This window comes from Amphiprion ocellaris, chromosome 3, assembly GCF_022539595.1.
Source record: "Amphiprion ocellaris isolate individual 3 ecotype Okinawa chromosome 3, ASM2253959v1, whole genome shotgun sequence".
NCBI classification, from domain to species: domain Eukaryota; kingdom Metazoa; phylum Chordata; class Actinopteri; family Pomacentridae; genus Amphiprion; species Amphiprion ocellaris.
Window position 1 is genome coordinate 26,058,219 of NC_072768.1, and position 17,168 is coordinate 26,075,386.

General features: G+C 39.9%; 1 protein-coding gene across 1 annotated transcript; it reads right to left on the reverse strand.

The window, feature by feature from the left end:
- Nucleotides 1-1,103: 1,103 nt before the first annotated feature.
- Nucleotides 1,104-16,908, reverse strand: dldh (dihydrolipoamide dehydrogenase). Its single transcript, XM_023268700.3, has 14 exons — nucleotides 16,763-16,908; nucleotides 15,331-15,406; nucleotides 14,286-14,365; nucleotides 14,136-14,204; nucleotides 13,007-13,076; nucleotides 11,978-12,078; nucleotides 11,736-11,879; nucleotides 10,403-10,504; nucleotides 10,010-10,200; nucleotides 9,706-9,876; nucleotides 8,783-8,972; nucleotides 6,615-6,752; nucleotides 5,239-5,328; nucleotides 1,104-1,360 (listed from the first exon to the last, which is right to left on the reverse strand). The coding sequence occupies exons 1-14, from the start codon at nucleotides 16,799-16,801 to the stop codon at nucleotides 1,295-1,297; spliced, it is 1,527 nt and encodes a 508-aa protein (XP_023124468.1). The 5' UTR covers nucleotides 16,802-16,908; the 3' UTR covers nucleotides 1,104-1,294.
- Nucleotides 16,909-17,168: the final 260 nt, after the last annotated feature.

The window sequence follows — 17,168 nt, forward strand, 5'->3', positions numbered from 1 at the left end:
TCAGTGTGGGTTTACAGAAATGGTAGTGAGGCTAGAGGGCGCTGTTGAGGTAGCAGAGAAGAAGAGAGCATCAGCCGGGGGCTAGAGGGGACTTGGATGTGTTGCGTGAAGAGCTCACTAAAAGTTCTCAGATCAGAACGTGTCCTGACTGATTCCTTTATGCACCCAAACACCCACAGCGCTTACGTTAACACCAATGCTTTTGCTTTTTTTTTACATCAACTAAGAGCAATCCCGTGGATGTCTCCTAGGATAGGCTCTCAAAATCTGTACTATTATTATTTAAACCGTTTTGTGTACTTGAACATTAATGTTTGCATAGAGAGGGAAAATCTGTGACAAGGGACATCCCAGTGTGAACACTAAAGGCAGACAGAAAGGCTTTTACCTTTAGATGTGGTGCAATGTGGATCAACAGCCTGTTGGTCTGAAGTAGACTGAGGCCTTCACTAAAAGCTAAACATGTAAAGTTACACATTGTAGTCTTACTTTACTGCATTTATTGGTTTAGATGGTGAGATAAGCAAGAACAGGCCGCAGTCAATCACAGTGAAGCAATAAGAGCAGGAAACTACCAACCGATCGCCACAAATGAACTAATGTGGGTCTATCAATACCAGGTAGATGGAAAACAGCTGTTCTCTGTGTAGAGAAAAACTCATGCATGTTGTAAATCTGATTTTGCACAATACAGTTGAACTTGTAACTTGAAAATAACTGAGAACATATATTCAGCCAGGGGCAGCACACCTGCAGTGGTGACACTGACTGCAGCAGGGAAAGAAGTTTGACATGGTTCAAGTGGTTTGACCCACAAAGTGCAATTTTTAGTGCGGCTTTGACCCTTAAAGTCTAACAATGTGAAAGCACAAGCAGCTCCAGTTTCCTGCTCTGATTACCCATATTATTGTTCAGTTGAATTATTTCACACTGTAAAAAACCAAAAGACAAAAAGATGTCCTTCTTCCCTTCCAAGAGAAACCACAGGCACCCTGCCAAAGTAATATTTATACCTTTATATACTTAAAATAAGTGCATTATATTCTCTTCTGGGATCTGTCAAACTATGTGTGGAAAACAAATAAACTGACTGCAGTCAGTGCTTAGTTACCACCCAAACCCCCTTTTATTATTTTATGGAGAACATTTAAATAACATCAGAACTAAATGTGGTACAGGTTGGATGTATACAGAGGAGCTCAATGGGGGAAACTGATGCATGTGTTGACGCAGACACACAGCTTTGTGCTTCTCCACTGCTACGTCTGCTGAAGGTGCGACAGCGGCTGGCAGATTAGAAGTTGATAGCTTTGCCAAAGGAGGCAGCGAGGTTAGCTTCTCTGAAAGCCTCCGACACTGTCTGCAGGAAGAATAAGAAAGACAAACACAAGGTGGTTAAAGAAAAGTGTAGTTTCAGTTTCACTGATTTTACATGACCGTTCCTTCAGAGTTAGAAGAAAACTGTAATTTACAAATTTGAGCAACACAGAAAAGGTTGACAAATGGTGGTGGATTTACAGTTGAATAAATGCTGAATTTTAAAATCAATTAAATCAGTTTGATGGTCATAATCAGTAAATTAAGTAGCAGTTTATTATTTACTTTCCCAAGTAAAAAACATTTTTTTTAAATCTTATTTGATAGTAAAGTAAATATTTTGTGGTTTGAGGCTTTAGAAAATTATGACATGCATTTTTCTCCATTTTCTGACATTCAGATCACATCCAAAATTCTCCTCACACTGACAACAGAGTAGAAAATGGAAAAAAGAATCAGTTTAGGGCTGAAACGATTCCTCCAGTTATTGGGGTAATTCGATTACTAAAATTCCTCGAGGCAAAATTCTCTGAAACCATGCTTTGTTTAATCCACTACATACTAGACCCCAGGTCACTAACTGGTAGGGCTGAAACGATTCCTCGAGTGATTCGAGTACTGAAACTCTTCGAAGAAAAATTCTCTGAATCAAGCCCTCGTTTTATCAACTACAAGCCAGACCCCAGGTTGCGAAATGACGGACCACAGTCCGAGGTTGGACCCAGACTTCATTCGATACAAACCAGGTCCTTAATTTTGATGGGACGCTTCTATTTTAACCAGCACAGCTCTTCTATCGTTTACGGCAGGAGTGCCCAACCAGTCCGCGGTCTAAACGGTCATCTAAACTAGCCGTCGGTGAACTAAAACAAGGACAGATTCAGCTAGAGCACAGCTTATTTCTCACCTCAAATGCTTTCAGAAATACTTTTCCCTCAAGTGTTTTTGAAATAAAAGAGAAAGTTTACAGCCACTATGTTTATCCGACGCATCTGCCGGACTGTCAAGCTGAAAGCTCAGTCACGTGACCATGTAGTAGTCGGCTGAAGCTCAAGTGCAGCTGTGGCCCGCTAGTGACTGCCCACCATGCATGCAATTTTCAGATGCAGCGCATTTACATGTGGGAAAAACACATCTAGTGGACAACTGTATGTTTTGTGTCAGCATTCAGACACCTTGCCGGAATAGCAGCATGCGGTGCCCACGTCTGGCTCGAAAAAAAAAAGAAGATAGGAATACATTGCCAATCTACCAATGGAATAAGGGGATCGCAGCTTTAAACTCGTCCACACAAATAGGAGCGTTTAAAGCATCATTTGACTCGTTTTCCACATAAAATGAACTGACTGTTTGGAGCTGCTTGAGTCAACAGGATGTTTTAAAGGAGAACAATGAAGAACATAAAAATTCATGACGGTAAAAAGCGTTGCGACTGGAAATGATGTAAGACAGGAGAGCTGGTATAAAACTGTTAAATGTGCATAATGTATTTATCTTACCAATCAATGCAGCTGATTATTTCTAACAGACAGCTGCACAATAAAACTACCAGACTTCATATATTCAAACACGATAATGTACTGAAGTTCACGTAGGTCTGACACTGTCTCATAATGAAGGAAATCCCTTTAATTTGTGGCCAAATCAAAGTGAAACTACTGTTACTGACTGAATGTTCTCTGTAATAAATACTAATAAGCTAATCTGTTTTCTTATTTGTGTTCTATCAGCTGCAGTACCAGCAGTTTAAACGGACCAAGCATAAAAACATATTTATGGGATTTCTGCATCACCAACTAAATACATGTGGGGTTCCTATGGCTTTGAGTTTCAGGTGAATATCCCTGTTCTATACATGTACAGTATCAGTGTACTATACTATATATGTACAATACACCGCAGATGTCCACCCATGTTCAGCCAGGAAGGTTATTTCAGTTGCACATCGTGCTCACTTCCATTTTGATGCTGCATGCCAAGAATGCAATTCGATGACTCAGTTAATCACCAGAATAATTGATAGAATACTCAATTACTAAAATAATCGATACCTGCAGCTAGTGCTGGGCGATATGACGATACATATCGTGAGAACGATAGAAAAGTGTCTATCGTGCCATTTCTCTTCTATCATTTCTAACCTAATTTTATCAATTATTACAGCAAATTTATCATTAAATAGCCTGCGATGATTGTATTAGTGTTTTCTTGTCACGATGCATACTCAAAGTTTATATACGTGAAAATAAAGTAGACTAAAAAAGAGATTTTTCGCAAAGAAACTCCGTCTTGTGGTTTTTGCGACATGACGCTGCTTTACGTTCTTTGATTCTCACGCGGGTTTGCGACGTGCTTTACGTTACTTAACTCATGAGTGAGTACTCAGGTAGGGCTGGCCCGAATAGCAGTTTCTGGGCTCCGGATATTCGGTCCCCTCCTTAACGTCCGGGGGGGTTTGGAATTTGACGGACGGATGAAGGAATGACTTGAATATTCGGTTCGGTCCGTGGAGGAAAGAGCCGAATTTTCGGCTCGGTTCGTAACGCCCGACGGGGGGTGGGGGTGGATGTAGGAGAGGGCGAATATTCGGATCTCAAAATAAATATCCGCATACCACCATGGGGATCGAATATTCAGATCCAGCCCTGGCAACAGGTTAAAGTTTCCTGGAGAAAAGTAAGCAATGAAATTTTTGTCAAACTTTTCAGAGAATAACTGAAAACATACTTTGTTGTGGTATATCGTCATATATATCGTTATCGTGATATAAAATAATCCATATCGTGATGTATGATTTTTTTCCATATCGCCCAGCACTAGCTGCAGCCATAAATCAGTTTTAGAAAGGCAAGGTGATGTGAAAAGTAGTGGAGGCATGGTAGTACATGGTGCTGCCACTTTTCAATTATCCAGAGAAGAAAGCTGGTTTCAACATGTTACATACAGAAAAGTATCAATTGCATTGTATTTTCACTTTTTGGACATGGAGACAATTCTCAGACTGTCTCTGTCTTCCACACCTACCAGTCATTCTGTATCGCGCCCCCATATAGTTAATCAGGAAAATATTTGGAAGGACGCCCATATAGCTCAACGTGTTAAGCGGGCGACCCACGTACAGGGGCTGGTCCCCGACGCAGCGACCCGGGTTCGATTCCCGCTCCTGGCCCTTTGCTGCATGTCTTCCCCAACTCTTTTCCCCTGTTTCCTGTCTCTCTCTCACTGTGCCTAAATAAAGCCGAAAAAAGGCCAAAAAATAACTTAAAAAAAAAAAGAAAATATTTGGAAGATTATGCAGCAATGATAATAATGTATTTCACACCTACCGGTAGTTTGATAACACACAAGGGTCTGTTCTGAGAGGCCCATTTACTGAGTAATCATGCTAAATTTGAAAAGAGTAAAAGCAGTAACAGCTCCTGCACATCAGTCTTCTGGGTTTCTTCAAAACAAGTCTGTAAAGTACATTCTTAGAACAAGAACCTGGTTTGGAAAATTTTGAACACCGGTCGCGACTCTGCATTCTGTTCATTCTGCTCCTTTCTGTAGTTGACCTAATGTAAATTTAATTAATGATCATTTTATTGGAAAGCTGTCAGAAGTTTGGTGTATGGTCTGGTGTTAAATCACATCAGCTGTCCATATACGCAGAAAGTTGACATGACATTAGCTCCCCAGATCTGCTCTACCTTTACCTCAGTCTGTGTGACTTCTGGTGTGTACCATGGGCATAAAATCATGCATGGCTGGTACAGTGTGTTGCACTTGAGATGTCACATTGAAAGTATTTTGTACATATTGATATTCATGCACAAATGCTGATCCCACAAAACCAAAGAATATGTATCTTATCATTTCCCAGCCTTTCAGCTATGCCCTGATGTGATGAACTTGTGTGGTTTGTGTGGGATCAGGACTTACAGGATGGGCATGGCAGACCCGGGCGACATCCTCGCATGACGCTCCGTACTCCATGGCCAAAGCAGCTTCATTGATCATCTCTCCGGCTCCCTGCAGGGAAAATTCTCTTTTGAATAAGGCATTTTAATATTGAAAACACTAATGTGTCTGTGACAGTGATATTTTTGCGGGGACACCATCAGGACACCATGTTAAACTAAATGGTGGTAGGGAACTAAAAATATGCACATTGCCTTTCAGACTTGTAATTTCGCAAGTAGCATTACAACCACATTGGACACTAATGTGACGAGACTGTGCTTTTTATACTGCAAATGTAAAAATACACTCAATCCTGAAGAGTGCCACAATGAACATGTACTGTATTTTTAATTCTGCAGTAAAAGTGCAACAGTCACTAATCACTGTGGTCAAAAGAGGTTCCTGTATAGTGACTATTGATAGGGTTTGTGGCAAACTAACAAACAAATTTCTTTCTACTTTGTATGATGTTTTGTTTTTTAGTGTTTATTACTCTGCCAAAGAGGCAGCGCTTCGGCGGAGTTATGTGACGATTGCCATTGGTTTGTCTGTACGTCTGTCTGTCTTTCTGTTAGCAACATTACTCCAAAAAGGAGGAACGGAATGGATGAAATCTTCAGGAAAGGTCAGAAATGACACAACTTGACCAAGTTATTAGATTTTGGCAGTGATGCGGCTTATAGTCTGGATCCACGGATTTGTTAAAGATTTCTGTATCATTGCGACACTACGGCACGCCATCACTGTTACTATGACTATGACTACAAGTGAACACTACGTCAGCTGCCTGCTGACGATCACATGATTACATTACGATCCTATTACAAATCACCCACTGCGGACCACCAATTTAATAAAGATTTCATCCGTCGGAAATCATACGACTGAGCAGCCTTGGCATACTACTGCGCCCTGATGATTTTCTAGTTTTTCCAATTGCATTTGTTTAAAGTAAAAATAAAATGACAATGCAGTTAACTGCAGGAGAACAAGAAGAGTGATAGATACCATCTTGAAATGTTCAATGATATGGGCACTTTTTTAAAAGATTCTCTGGCCAGTTTGGGTGTCAAACACAAACACTTGTGGCACCGTAACTTTAATTACACTTGGTGCATTACTACGTACATCTTCCAAACAGTGGCCCCACAAACCTTTAAGTTTGGCAGCAAGACTGGAAAAAACACCCGATAACTGAAGAATAACTTGGTGGCAGCTTTCACTGATTTATCAGCCAGCTTTTCATAGTCTTCCAACAGCTGTCATCTTCAGCACGACTGAAGATGACAGCTGCTGGTGCTCACAGCTTTGGTTAGTCAGTTACATGCAGTCTGCGTTTAGTACGAAGCTCTTACTGATCCGAGGATGTGAGCTCCCATCATCCTGTCTGTCTCCTTGTGGCTGAGGATCTTCACCATGCCGTCAGTGTCAGCATTGGTTTTGGCTCGACTGTTGGCTGCGAAGGGGAACTTGCCAACTTTGTAAGGGACACCCTGAGGAAGAGAGGGGGAAGACTGAGACAAACACTACTGGGCTTTTAGCACTGAAAACAACACTGAGACTACATACTGGTTATGCTGCAATATTCGTCATCCTCACAGGGTCAGGAAGCTTCAAATGCTGCTAATTTCTCATTTTTAAACCTCTAAACCTCAAGCATTTTTTTTAAACTCCTGCTGCATTGTTCCTTATCTTTAATTGCCATATAAAGTTCTGCAACTCGATGGAAACAGCACAACCATGGCTAGGAGTAGAGAAAACTTTGAAATGTCTTCCAGGCTAACTTCTGTATGTTTGTCAGCTCAACAATAGCAGTGATTCTTTGACATGACCTTGTGGTGATTTAAAATGTGGAGAAGTGCTGCCACCATGTGGTTGACACTGTTAACAACATATTGACATTCTGAAGTCGTTGCGTTTCACTATAAAAAACATTTATCTAACCCTCACCCTAACCCTTTTGATGAAGATAACATTGAACGAATCAAAAATACAGTCTGGACATTGTTAATGTGGTAAAAGACTATACTAGCTGGAAACAGCTGATTTTTATTGGAATATCTACAAAGGGGTACAGAGGCCCATTTTCAGCAACCATCACTCCTGTGTTCTAATGGTACATTTTGCTAGCTAATGGTGTTGAAAGGCTAACTGATTAGAAAAACTTCGTGCAATTATGTTAGCACATGAATAAAAGTGTGAGTTTTCATTCAAACATGAAATTGTCTGGGTGACCCCAAACTTTTGAACAGTAATGTATCTTGTGTTAGTGTTCTTAAGTAGTAGCAAATATATATACTTTCACTTGGGTGATGTCCATAAGTCTAATTACGATCAAACTGCACTGTACTTCTACTCTATGCAAATGATGCACTCTTTATTTCACCACATTCGTTTTTTACTACATTCAGTACTTTGTAGGTTCATATTTAATATATACAGAAGATGGATTGTCATCAGCAGTATTTAAAACATAATCTGTTCAGATCTAACTGTCAAACAGTATATTAAGTAGAACTGTTGGACTTTTCCTTATGATGGAGTACATTTTTTTATATGGTTACTTTTGCAGTAGCTTTGAGGTATGAGTACCTTTTCCTGCACTACCAAATCGGTACAACTCATTTCGAGATCATGTTTATTTCACACTGGCTGTTAAATGCACAAAATGCAGTAAAAGCAGGAACTTTTGCATCATTGTTGATTAGGCGACAACTTTTCAGTTTAACCTGCAGCTCCCTGCACCTTTCCATTTCCCACTGAGGTTCAGATGATTGTTTAGTTGTTAGGCCACAATGTTCTCGTTTTGCTTCACTCTCACAGTGCTGTTTTTGGGCAGCTGTTTTCAGACTAAAAGCTGTAAAAAGCCGTCAGAGAAGCTGGAGAAAATAATGGAGCACATCAGCATAAAGCAAAACAGTTTCTATCCATAGACCATCAGGCTACTAAATCACTGACTCACCTGCAATGTCTATAAATAGCTATATGTTTCACATATCTCCTGCCTTTGCACGTATCAACATTTGCACATATCGATGCTTGTTCACATGACAGTATTGCACAAGATGCTAACATTTGCACAAAGAATTTATTTTTTTTAACTATTTTTATTTTATCTTATTTTTATAATATTCTATTTAATTTAATTTTATTGATTATTTCAGTTGTGTGAAGGGAACTCGGAAAATAAGAATTTCAATACTCAGGGTAACCACTGTGTTTCTGTTATGTATATGACAAAGTTCTTCAATCCTGAATCTCTTGAACCTAAAGAGCCAGATATTCCCCTCAGGAGCTGGATTAGATCAAAATTTGAGCAAAAAGAAATTCAATATTGTACTTCGATTCATTTAGTGGACAAAACAGAACTTCAAATGAGTGCTAGTGTTGTTCCATAAGTGCTTGATATGTCACCACATCTGCTGCTGCCAAGAGGCTAATAAATTAAAAAATAGTTACTGCAGTTTTAAATTAAAAAATGCTTCAGAACCTAAGCTTTTAGTAGACACCGCCTGACTCTCACCTCCTCTTTGAGTTGCTCCTCTGTCTTGCCCACCCAGGCCACCTCGGGGTGTGTGTAGATGACGGAGGGAACACAGTTGTAGTCGATGTGCACGGCACCACCAGCCATACCCTCCACACAGATGATGCCCTCGTCTTCAGCCTTGTGGGCCAACATCGGTCCAGCGACTACGTCACCGATTGCATAAATACTAAAGGAACAGGGAGAAGTATATTCATATTATAGACTTGTCGTATTTGTGTTGTAAGTGACGCTCATGTTACATTTACACCACGGTTCAAAAGTTTGGGGTCACATAGAAATGTCCTTATTTTTGAAAGAAAAGCATTTTTTTTCCAGTAAAGATAACATTAAATGAATCAGGAATACAGCATAGACATTGTTAATGTGGTAAATGACTATTCTAGCTGGAAACGGCTGATTTTTAATGGAATATCTACATAGGGGTACAGAGGAACATTTCCAGCAACCATCACTCATTGTGTTAGCTAATGGTGTTGAAAGACTAATTAATGATTAGAAAACCCTTGTGCAATTATGTTAGCACATGAATAAAAGTGTGAGTTTTCATGGACACATGAAATTGTCTGGGTGACCCCAAACTTTTGAATGGTAGTGTAAGTTTATGTGCTGTGCGCAATAATTTTCACATACTTTGATAAAAATTCTTGTGAATTTAAGGGATTCTTATTAAATAGTGCTGACCAATATTCTAACTGGCTTCAATAGTTCAGTAGAGGCTGCGCTGTAATGATGAGCTCCTCTATCTGTAAGCATACATTGTTAAAATAAAGGAAGGAGGACGCGCTATATTAATAAACTGTAAAAGGCTTTTAGTATTTAGTTTCCCAGATACTAACAGGTCACTGTGCCTCTTACAAATGACTCTTAGATTACATTAGACAGCCTGAGCTAGATGGTACCTCGGCACTTTGGTCTGGAAGCGGTTGTTGACAGGGATGCGACCCCTGTTGTCCAGCTCAATGCCAACAGATTCGAGGCCGAGGTTCTGGGTGAAAGGTCGTCTGCCAATGCAGACCAGCAGCACGTCACATGTCAGAGTCTCATTCTTCCCTCCAGCTGCTGCCTCCACTCTGAACCACAAAACACAACTTGGCTGTTTACCAAACAGGGCACACACTTCACTCGCATTTTAATATTCTAGACTTGCTTCAGATTCTAGTATCTACATAGAACAACCTGATGCTCTAGGGTTGCTTTACTCACGCCACATCAATCTTGCCATCAGGCCTCTTTGTGGCTCCCATGACTTTCGTACTGAGCTTGAACTTGAGGCCCTGTTTCTGCAGAATGCGCTGGAAGTTCTTGGAGACCTCCATGTCAATGCCCATGCCACCCACATGACCGAGGAACTCCACCGCTGTGACCTTGGAGCCCAGACGCTGCCACACTGAGCCCTGCAGGACAGGAGGACAAACACAAATCACAAATGACAAATGCAATCTGACTTTCCCAGAGATAAGGAGAGGCAGGAAATGTTGGTGCTCTGATGATCGGGGGGACTCATGGCTTATCAGTCCCGACCACACAGTTAGAAAATAACCAGCATTTTAATGTGTTTCTGCGTGATTCAGACTAAAGTGATAAAGTGATGCTTACTAGCTCCACTCCAATGACTCCAGCTCCAATCACAATCAACTCCTCTGGTACTTTCTTCAGGGAAAGAGCTCCTGTCGATGACACAACTGTCTCCTCATCGATCTAATGAAACAAACAAACAAAAAAATCAACACACAAAATATTCAGACTAACATGTTGGAGCAGCCTGTTCAAAATTGGATATTTATAGATTTTGCACTAATCAATATTTTTACATGAACAGGTTTAAGTGTGAAAGGAGCAGTTTGTATTGATGGAACCAAAATTAACGTTTGACTTCAAAGCAGCTCTCTGCTGTGCAGAGTAGAGAATTGTCCAAAGACCAGAAGTGCTCTGTGCCAGACATCCTGTGAAATTGGTTTATTTTTCAAGGTTTTAGGTATTGGTAAGAGCAACATGAACAAATACGAATAAGCCTACACTTCCCAACCTGGCTGATTTAGTGTATTATTTGGTGGATAAATAATTACTAAGGAACATAAATGAACATAAATTCTGCTTGCAGCCTGAACTTTGCTCTAGCTGTGAGCAAGAATACAAATTGTCAAGTTTATCGCCTATGATATGTCTGCTGAGAAAAGCCTTGTGAAACCATCCATCCATCCATTATCTATACACCGCTTAATCCTCACTAGGGTCGCGGGGGGGTGCTGGAGCCTATCCCAGCTGACTCGGGCGAAGGCAGGGGACACCCTAGACAGGTCGCCAGTCTGTCGCAGGGCTACATATATAGACAAACAATCACTCACACATTCACACCTACGGGCAATTTAGAATAATCAATTAACCTCAGCATATTTTTGGACTGTGGGAGGAAGCCGGAGTACCCGGAGAGAACCCACGCATGCACAGGGAGAACATGCAAACTCCATGCAGAAAGATCCCGGGAAAGCCGGGACGCGAACCAGGGATCTTCTCGCTGCAAGGCGAAAGTGCTAACCACTACGCCACTGTGCAGCCCCTTGTGAAACCAGTATCTGACAATTTTTCACTGTACAAAAACAAAAGCATTAAAGCAAACAATTTGGGATCAGCTCATTTAGTTTTCTCAAGTACTCTTTCCTGGTTTCTTGATATTACATTTCCCAGGAAGCAGGTTCAAAGTGGATCCCCAGGAATCCTGCTTCCTCGGATGAAACACTACTACAGAGTGTTAGTCACTGTTTTGTCTAAGGAGCAAAGCATTAGCAGCAATAAACAGCAATGAATAGATCAATCACCTGTTTATTTTAGTATTTATATTTGTTTTCTATTATGTTAAAGACCTCCATATTTTTTGCAAACAAAAAATCTGTGAAATGAAAGTAGTGACTGGACACAAATGGAGTTGTACCTGAATACCAGGAAAGGGTGTGACCTCGGAGCCAGTGGCGATGAGGATGTTCTTTGTGTTGATGACCTGTTCACCACCATCGGTTGTTGTAGCAGTCACCTGGTTCTTACCAGTCACCCTCCCAAAACCGTTGACATGGGTCACCTGAGGGGAGTGATGTCACACTGTAAAACCACCTGCCCGTGCTTTTGATTGTCAGTAACATGTGTAAACAGACATTAAGAAAGAGAAAGGAGCCTGACTTTGTTCTGTTTAAATAGATGTGCGATTCCTCCGGTCAGAGCTTTGACTGCCCCACTCTTCTGAGCCATCATCTTTTCCAGGTTCAACGAGAGGCCTGAAACTGACAGAGACACACTTCCATCAGCATCTTTATCCTGAAGGGCACCTGCGTTTGTTGAAATGCTGTAAACACAACTACTCAGATACTAAAGTTCAGTGTTGTCTCTTCCACATACCAAGCCAAGCTATGTTTGTAAAGTCAGTGAAAAAGGCACGACTGTGGGCAAAAACCAAGGACAGGTCACTAATGAAACAAATTCATGCTCAGTACAATGCACTTCCACTCTTAAACGTTAATAAACAATCTCTGTGTGTAAAACAGCTCTTTTTGTTGTTGAGTTTTTTTAAGAGCATACACAGCTTAGTTCCTATCCGAATGCAGTGCACTTTTTCACCAAGTTTTGAGAATGTCATCAAGAGAAATTGCAAATTAACACCTACTTACTTCCACTGTTGTAAGGGATACTTATGCAGATATAAACAGGAGAATAGAAAGCATAGACTGTCTATAAAGATGGCCCACATGTCATCACTCTCTCCACTATACCAAAGCGAAGCCAAAATATAGTGGAAAAGGGCGCTGCCATTTTGCACTGGTGATGTGAGTGGCCTAAATGTGAGCGCTCAGCACTTGAACTTCACATAGTCCACCACTGCAATTGGGATCGTCTTTGACTGTTGTGGAGGCTCATTGTGCACTTATCACTTTCTAGACAAAAGGGCCTGCAGCAAAGGGCCGTGAGCTTGAATCAAACCCAGGCCACTGTGTCAGGGACTACAGGCCCTGTTTATGGGTCGCCCACTCAACCAGTTCAGCTACCTGGGCACCCCAGAACTGTGACTTTTTACCCTTTCCTGCCATTTAATAGATGATGTAAAGACACTGAACTGAGCCACACACATTCCTCTTCAACTCTCAATCTGAACCAACTCAATGAGCTGCATAAAATCCTTAAAATGTCCCTTTAAAATTCAGCCGAGCCGCTTACTTTCGATGCCTCTGCTTTCAAAGTCTTTGCCATGAGCCATGTGGTACAAGTAGGAGTTGTTCAGCAGAGCCTGCAGACACAAAACATCCATTAACTCAGCTGGGAGAGCTATTCTGACACAAGTACAACAAGGTTTTCTTTTATTTACATACATACATACATACATACATACATACATACATACATACATACATACATACATACATACATACATACATACATACATACATATATATATATATATATATATATATATATAAAAAAAAATCCTTATATATACCCTTATATGTAAGATTTTTATATTTATATATATATATATATATATATATATATATATATATATATATATATATATATATATATATATATATATATATATATATATATATATACATATTTATATACACACGCACACACACACACACACAGTGTGCATTATATTGGTTGGCTGGTTGCTAAATAATGTTCTCTACAGTATTTCATCAGATGAATTTAATGCAATCCTGGAGAAGTCGAAAATGTTTTTGCCAAATGATGCATACAAAGGGGCATAAATGGAAACCTATAAGATGAGTGAAAGAAATTATCATTGCCAGAGCAATACTGTATGTCAGATACAGGTAAGTACAACTGTTTTTTCCTTAGCCACATTTTTAGTCTGGATTCATTTACAATTTGTCAAAGTGATGAAACTAACAGTATGTAGATTTAGCCATTAGCTCTCTAGCTTGTGATGTACCCATGCATGTGCAAACAACTATCACTAAATCACTGTGGCACACAACTCAACAATGTCTTGATTCTAAGCTGGCTCAGTTTCCAAGTTCCCTTTTCTCTATTTGTAAGCAGATTTGTGGAAGTATATTCACATCTTTTTACTTTTTGCTTTGTTTTTTTCAAATGAATTTCCAAGTTTATGATAGATTCTTCATATTACTGTGATTTTTCTTTGTTTAACAAACTGTCTGGAACAATGAGAACTAACTAAGAAACAATTGTAAGGGGGTGTTGTTATAGCATGAGCTTCCCCAAAGTAATCAGCGTACCAGTGGTGAGTTCACAGCGCTTGTAACTGCATTGATCCAACTACAAGAAAACATTCTGATCAGGCCCAAAACTAGTTTGTTACCTTTGAGGGGATGCAGCCAACATTGAGACAAGTCCCACCCAGTGTGGCATTTTTCTCCACACACACCGTCTGTCAAAGGAAATGTGTGTATCAAATAAAATGTAATTAAATGAAAGTAACATCTACATTGGTGCAAGGAAAGCGACTTACCTTGAAGCCGAGCTGTGCAGCTTTGATGGCAGCAACGTAGCCGCCTGGACCGGAGCCCACCACTGTGACATCTGCATCAACTGCAGAGAGGAACACAGCAACTTTTACCACAGCTTCATGACAGAGCACAGATACAAGGTAAGTTTAATTACACATTAAGAGTCTGTTTAAGTTTTGAATCAGAAGTCTGTTGAACTCAGTGGACAACGTGTTAAATAAAGGCCTATTGTGTAAATATAGCTTTTACTGTGAAGAAACAGTCACTGGGAGCAGCTATTAATGATACATTTAATGGTCCAAGACTACACTTAGCTATTCAACTTTTTTCACTGACTATTCCGTAGTGTTAGAAATAGTTTAACCTTGGGGGAAAAAAGTTACACTAACGTTCAAAAGTTTGGAGTTACTTAGAAATGTCCTTATTTTTGAAAGAAAAGACATTTTTTCCAGTGAAGATAACATTACATGAATCAGAAATACAGTCTAGACACTGTTAATCTGGTAAATGACTATTCTAGCTGGAAACAGCTGATTTTTAATGGAATATCTCCATAGGGGTACAGAGGAACATTTCCAGCAACCATCACTCCTGTGTTCTAATGCTACATTGTGTTAGCTAATGGTGTTGAAAGCCTAATTGATGATTAGAAAACCCTTGTGCAATTATGTTATCACATGAATAAAAGTGTGAGTTTCCATGGAAAACATGAAGTTGCCCGTTGTTGTTGTTGCTATCTTTTCGTTTAGATGATTTCAGCAATACATTTAGATTGGACTCATTGATTTAGATTAAAGAATTAAATTTTCTATAACTCCTGTAAATAATATGATATAAGAAAAGAAGTGTTTCCTTTAGTATAGAAAGGCAGACCATCTATATATGATACACTGTAAAACAACTGACCATTGTTTGTACCTAATAAAAAGCTATACATGATGTGGAATTGGTTACAACCACAAATCGGAACAAAGAGTTCCAACATATGGCTAAAGGGCATAAGAGAACATGTTAATAATGAAGACTGATAAGACATAGTTATCTTACTTGCGGCTTTATCAGCGTAGGTTCTGACAGACAGAGCTGTGGCTCCATGCAGTTTGCAGGGGAGATGGTGGCTCCGCTGTGAAGTAAACCACACAGAATAAAACATATAAAACAACTAGGCAGTTCAATACAAAATGAGCCAACACAGAGTCACAACACCCTTCAAGGAAGGGGTGGGGTGAAATTTTGCATGATGCAATCAATTCAAACAAAAACATTAAACATAAGAAGTCAAAGAAATTAAATCAACTCCTCTCCTACTGTCATAAGTATCTGTTTACTGTGTTTCCCTGGTAAACCTTGCTATTTGATTTGAGCATTTTCTTTGCTGCAGTTTCCTTGTACAGCTTCTCATCAAAACATGGGGTAAAAACCACAGTGAAAGGTTTTGCTATAACACAGTCAGCATGTCAGGAAAATGTCAGATCTGTATAATGAAACAATATTTACAGTGCCAACTGAAATGAGTATTTTCCCCTTTCCTGTCTGATTTGTACATGCACAAAAACATTTCTTTGAAAGGGTCACAGCCTCTTGGACATGTTGGGGTTTTGTGAGCAGATGTCAGCTGGGACCAACTTATCAGTCAGTAATGGACATCAAACCACCAGGTCTGTAACCTTTCCAGTGTCGTGCAAAAAAAATAATAATCTGCCGAAAAATGATTTGCATCGCACGGATGGTGCACTTCTTGTTAAACCTTGACACGACAGTTGATCAGTTAGCGAATAAATGAGTTTAAGCAACGAAACATGTATCTTATCGGAAGCGGGTAACACTTAGGCTGTTCAGCTGATTGAACTATGAGACAAGCCATTAATTGCTGCGCTTCTGACATTAACTATCTTAAAAGTTGGGTAACCGCTGCAACCTAGCTTAGCGTGCTAACAAGACATGTAGAAGAAGACCAGTCAACTTTAGAGTCAAATAAATGTATTTTCCATTTTGCATTAGTTATTTACACCCCTTTCACCTTAGCAGAATACAAATATCACATATCCCCAAACATTTAAGAATTTGTTTGGAGTGCGAATTAGCTGGCGATGTCTCTTCCATAATGTGTTTCCCTTGAAAACACCGCAACAGAACAAGTTCTCATATTTAAAACGTGGACCATTTTCGTAAAAATCCAAATGCCGAATTAACAACAGAAACGTATGTAGCTTGCAAACATATTAAATAGACATTAAGCGACGTACTTTGTTGATAATAACCACAACGACTCTGGACAACTAGCTTTTCCAAAGTAGGCTGGAGTTACAGTCTTTCCATACGACTCCAGTGGGCTGGAGCTGTTAGCTAACTTGCTAACCAGGCCCTTACCGCTGGTCGGAAGTAGTTGTTATGTGCAGTATCAACAGTGAGTACGACCAGTGTGAAACCGGTCACGACAACACATGCAGCGTAGTGGGTTAATAACAACAATCCTTACCGTGGCCAGAGAGCGGTATAACTGTGTCCAGCTCTGCATTTTGTCTGTGTCCCCTCACACAGGTTCTGTAACCTACAGCAGGCCGACCAGCCAAGGACTCCTATCGTTGCGCAGGCGCAGTACCAATTTCGAAAACAACGCCTGGACGTCGCTTCTATATGACGTTGAAAGCTGTCAGCAAGCACAGCATTGACATCATAACCAACCAAATACACGCTACCAGTCAAAAATTTGGACACACCTTATTATTTAATGTTTTTTCTTTATTTTCATGACTATTTACATTGTAGATTCTCATTGAAGGCATCCAAATTATGAATGAACACATGAAATTATGTAGTCAACAAGAAAGTGTGAAATAAGTCAAAACATGTTTTATATTTTAGATTCTTCAAAATAGCCACCA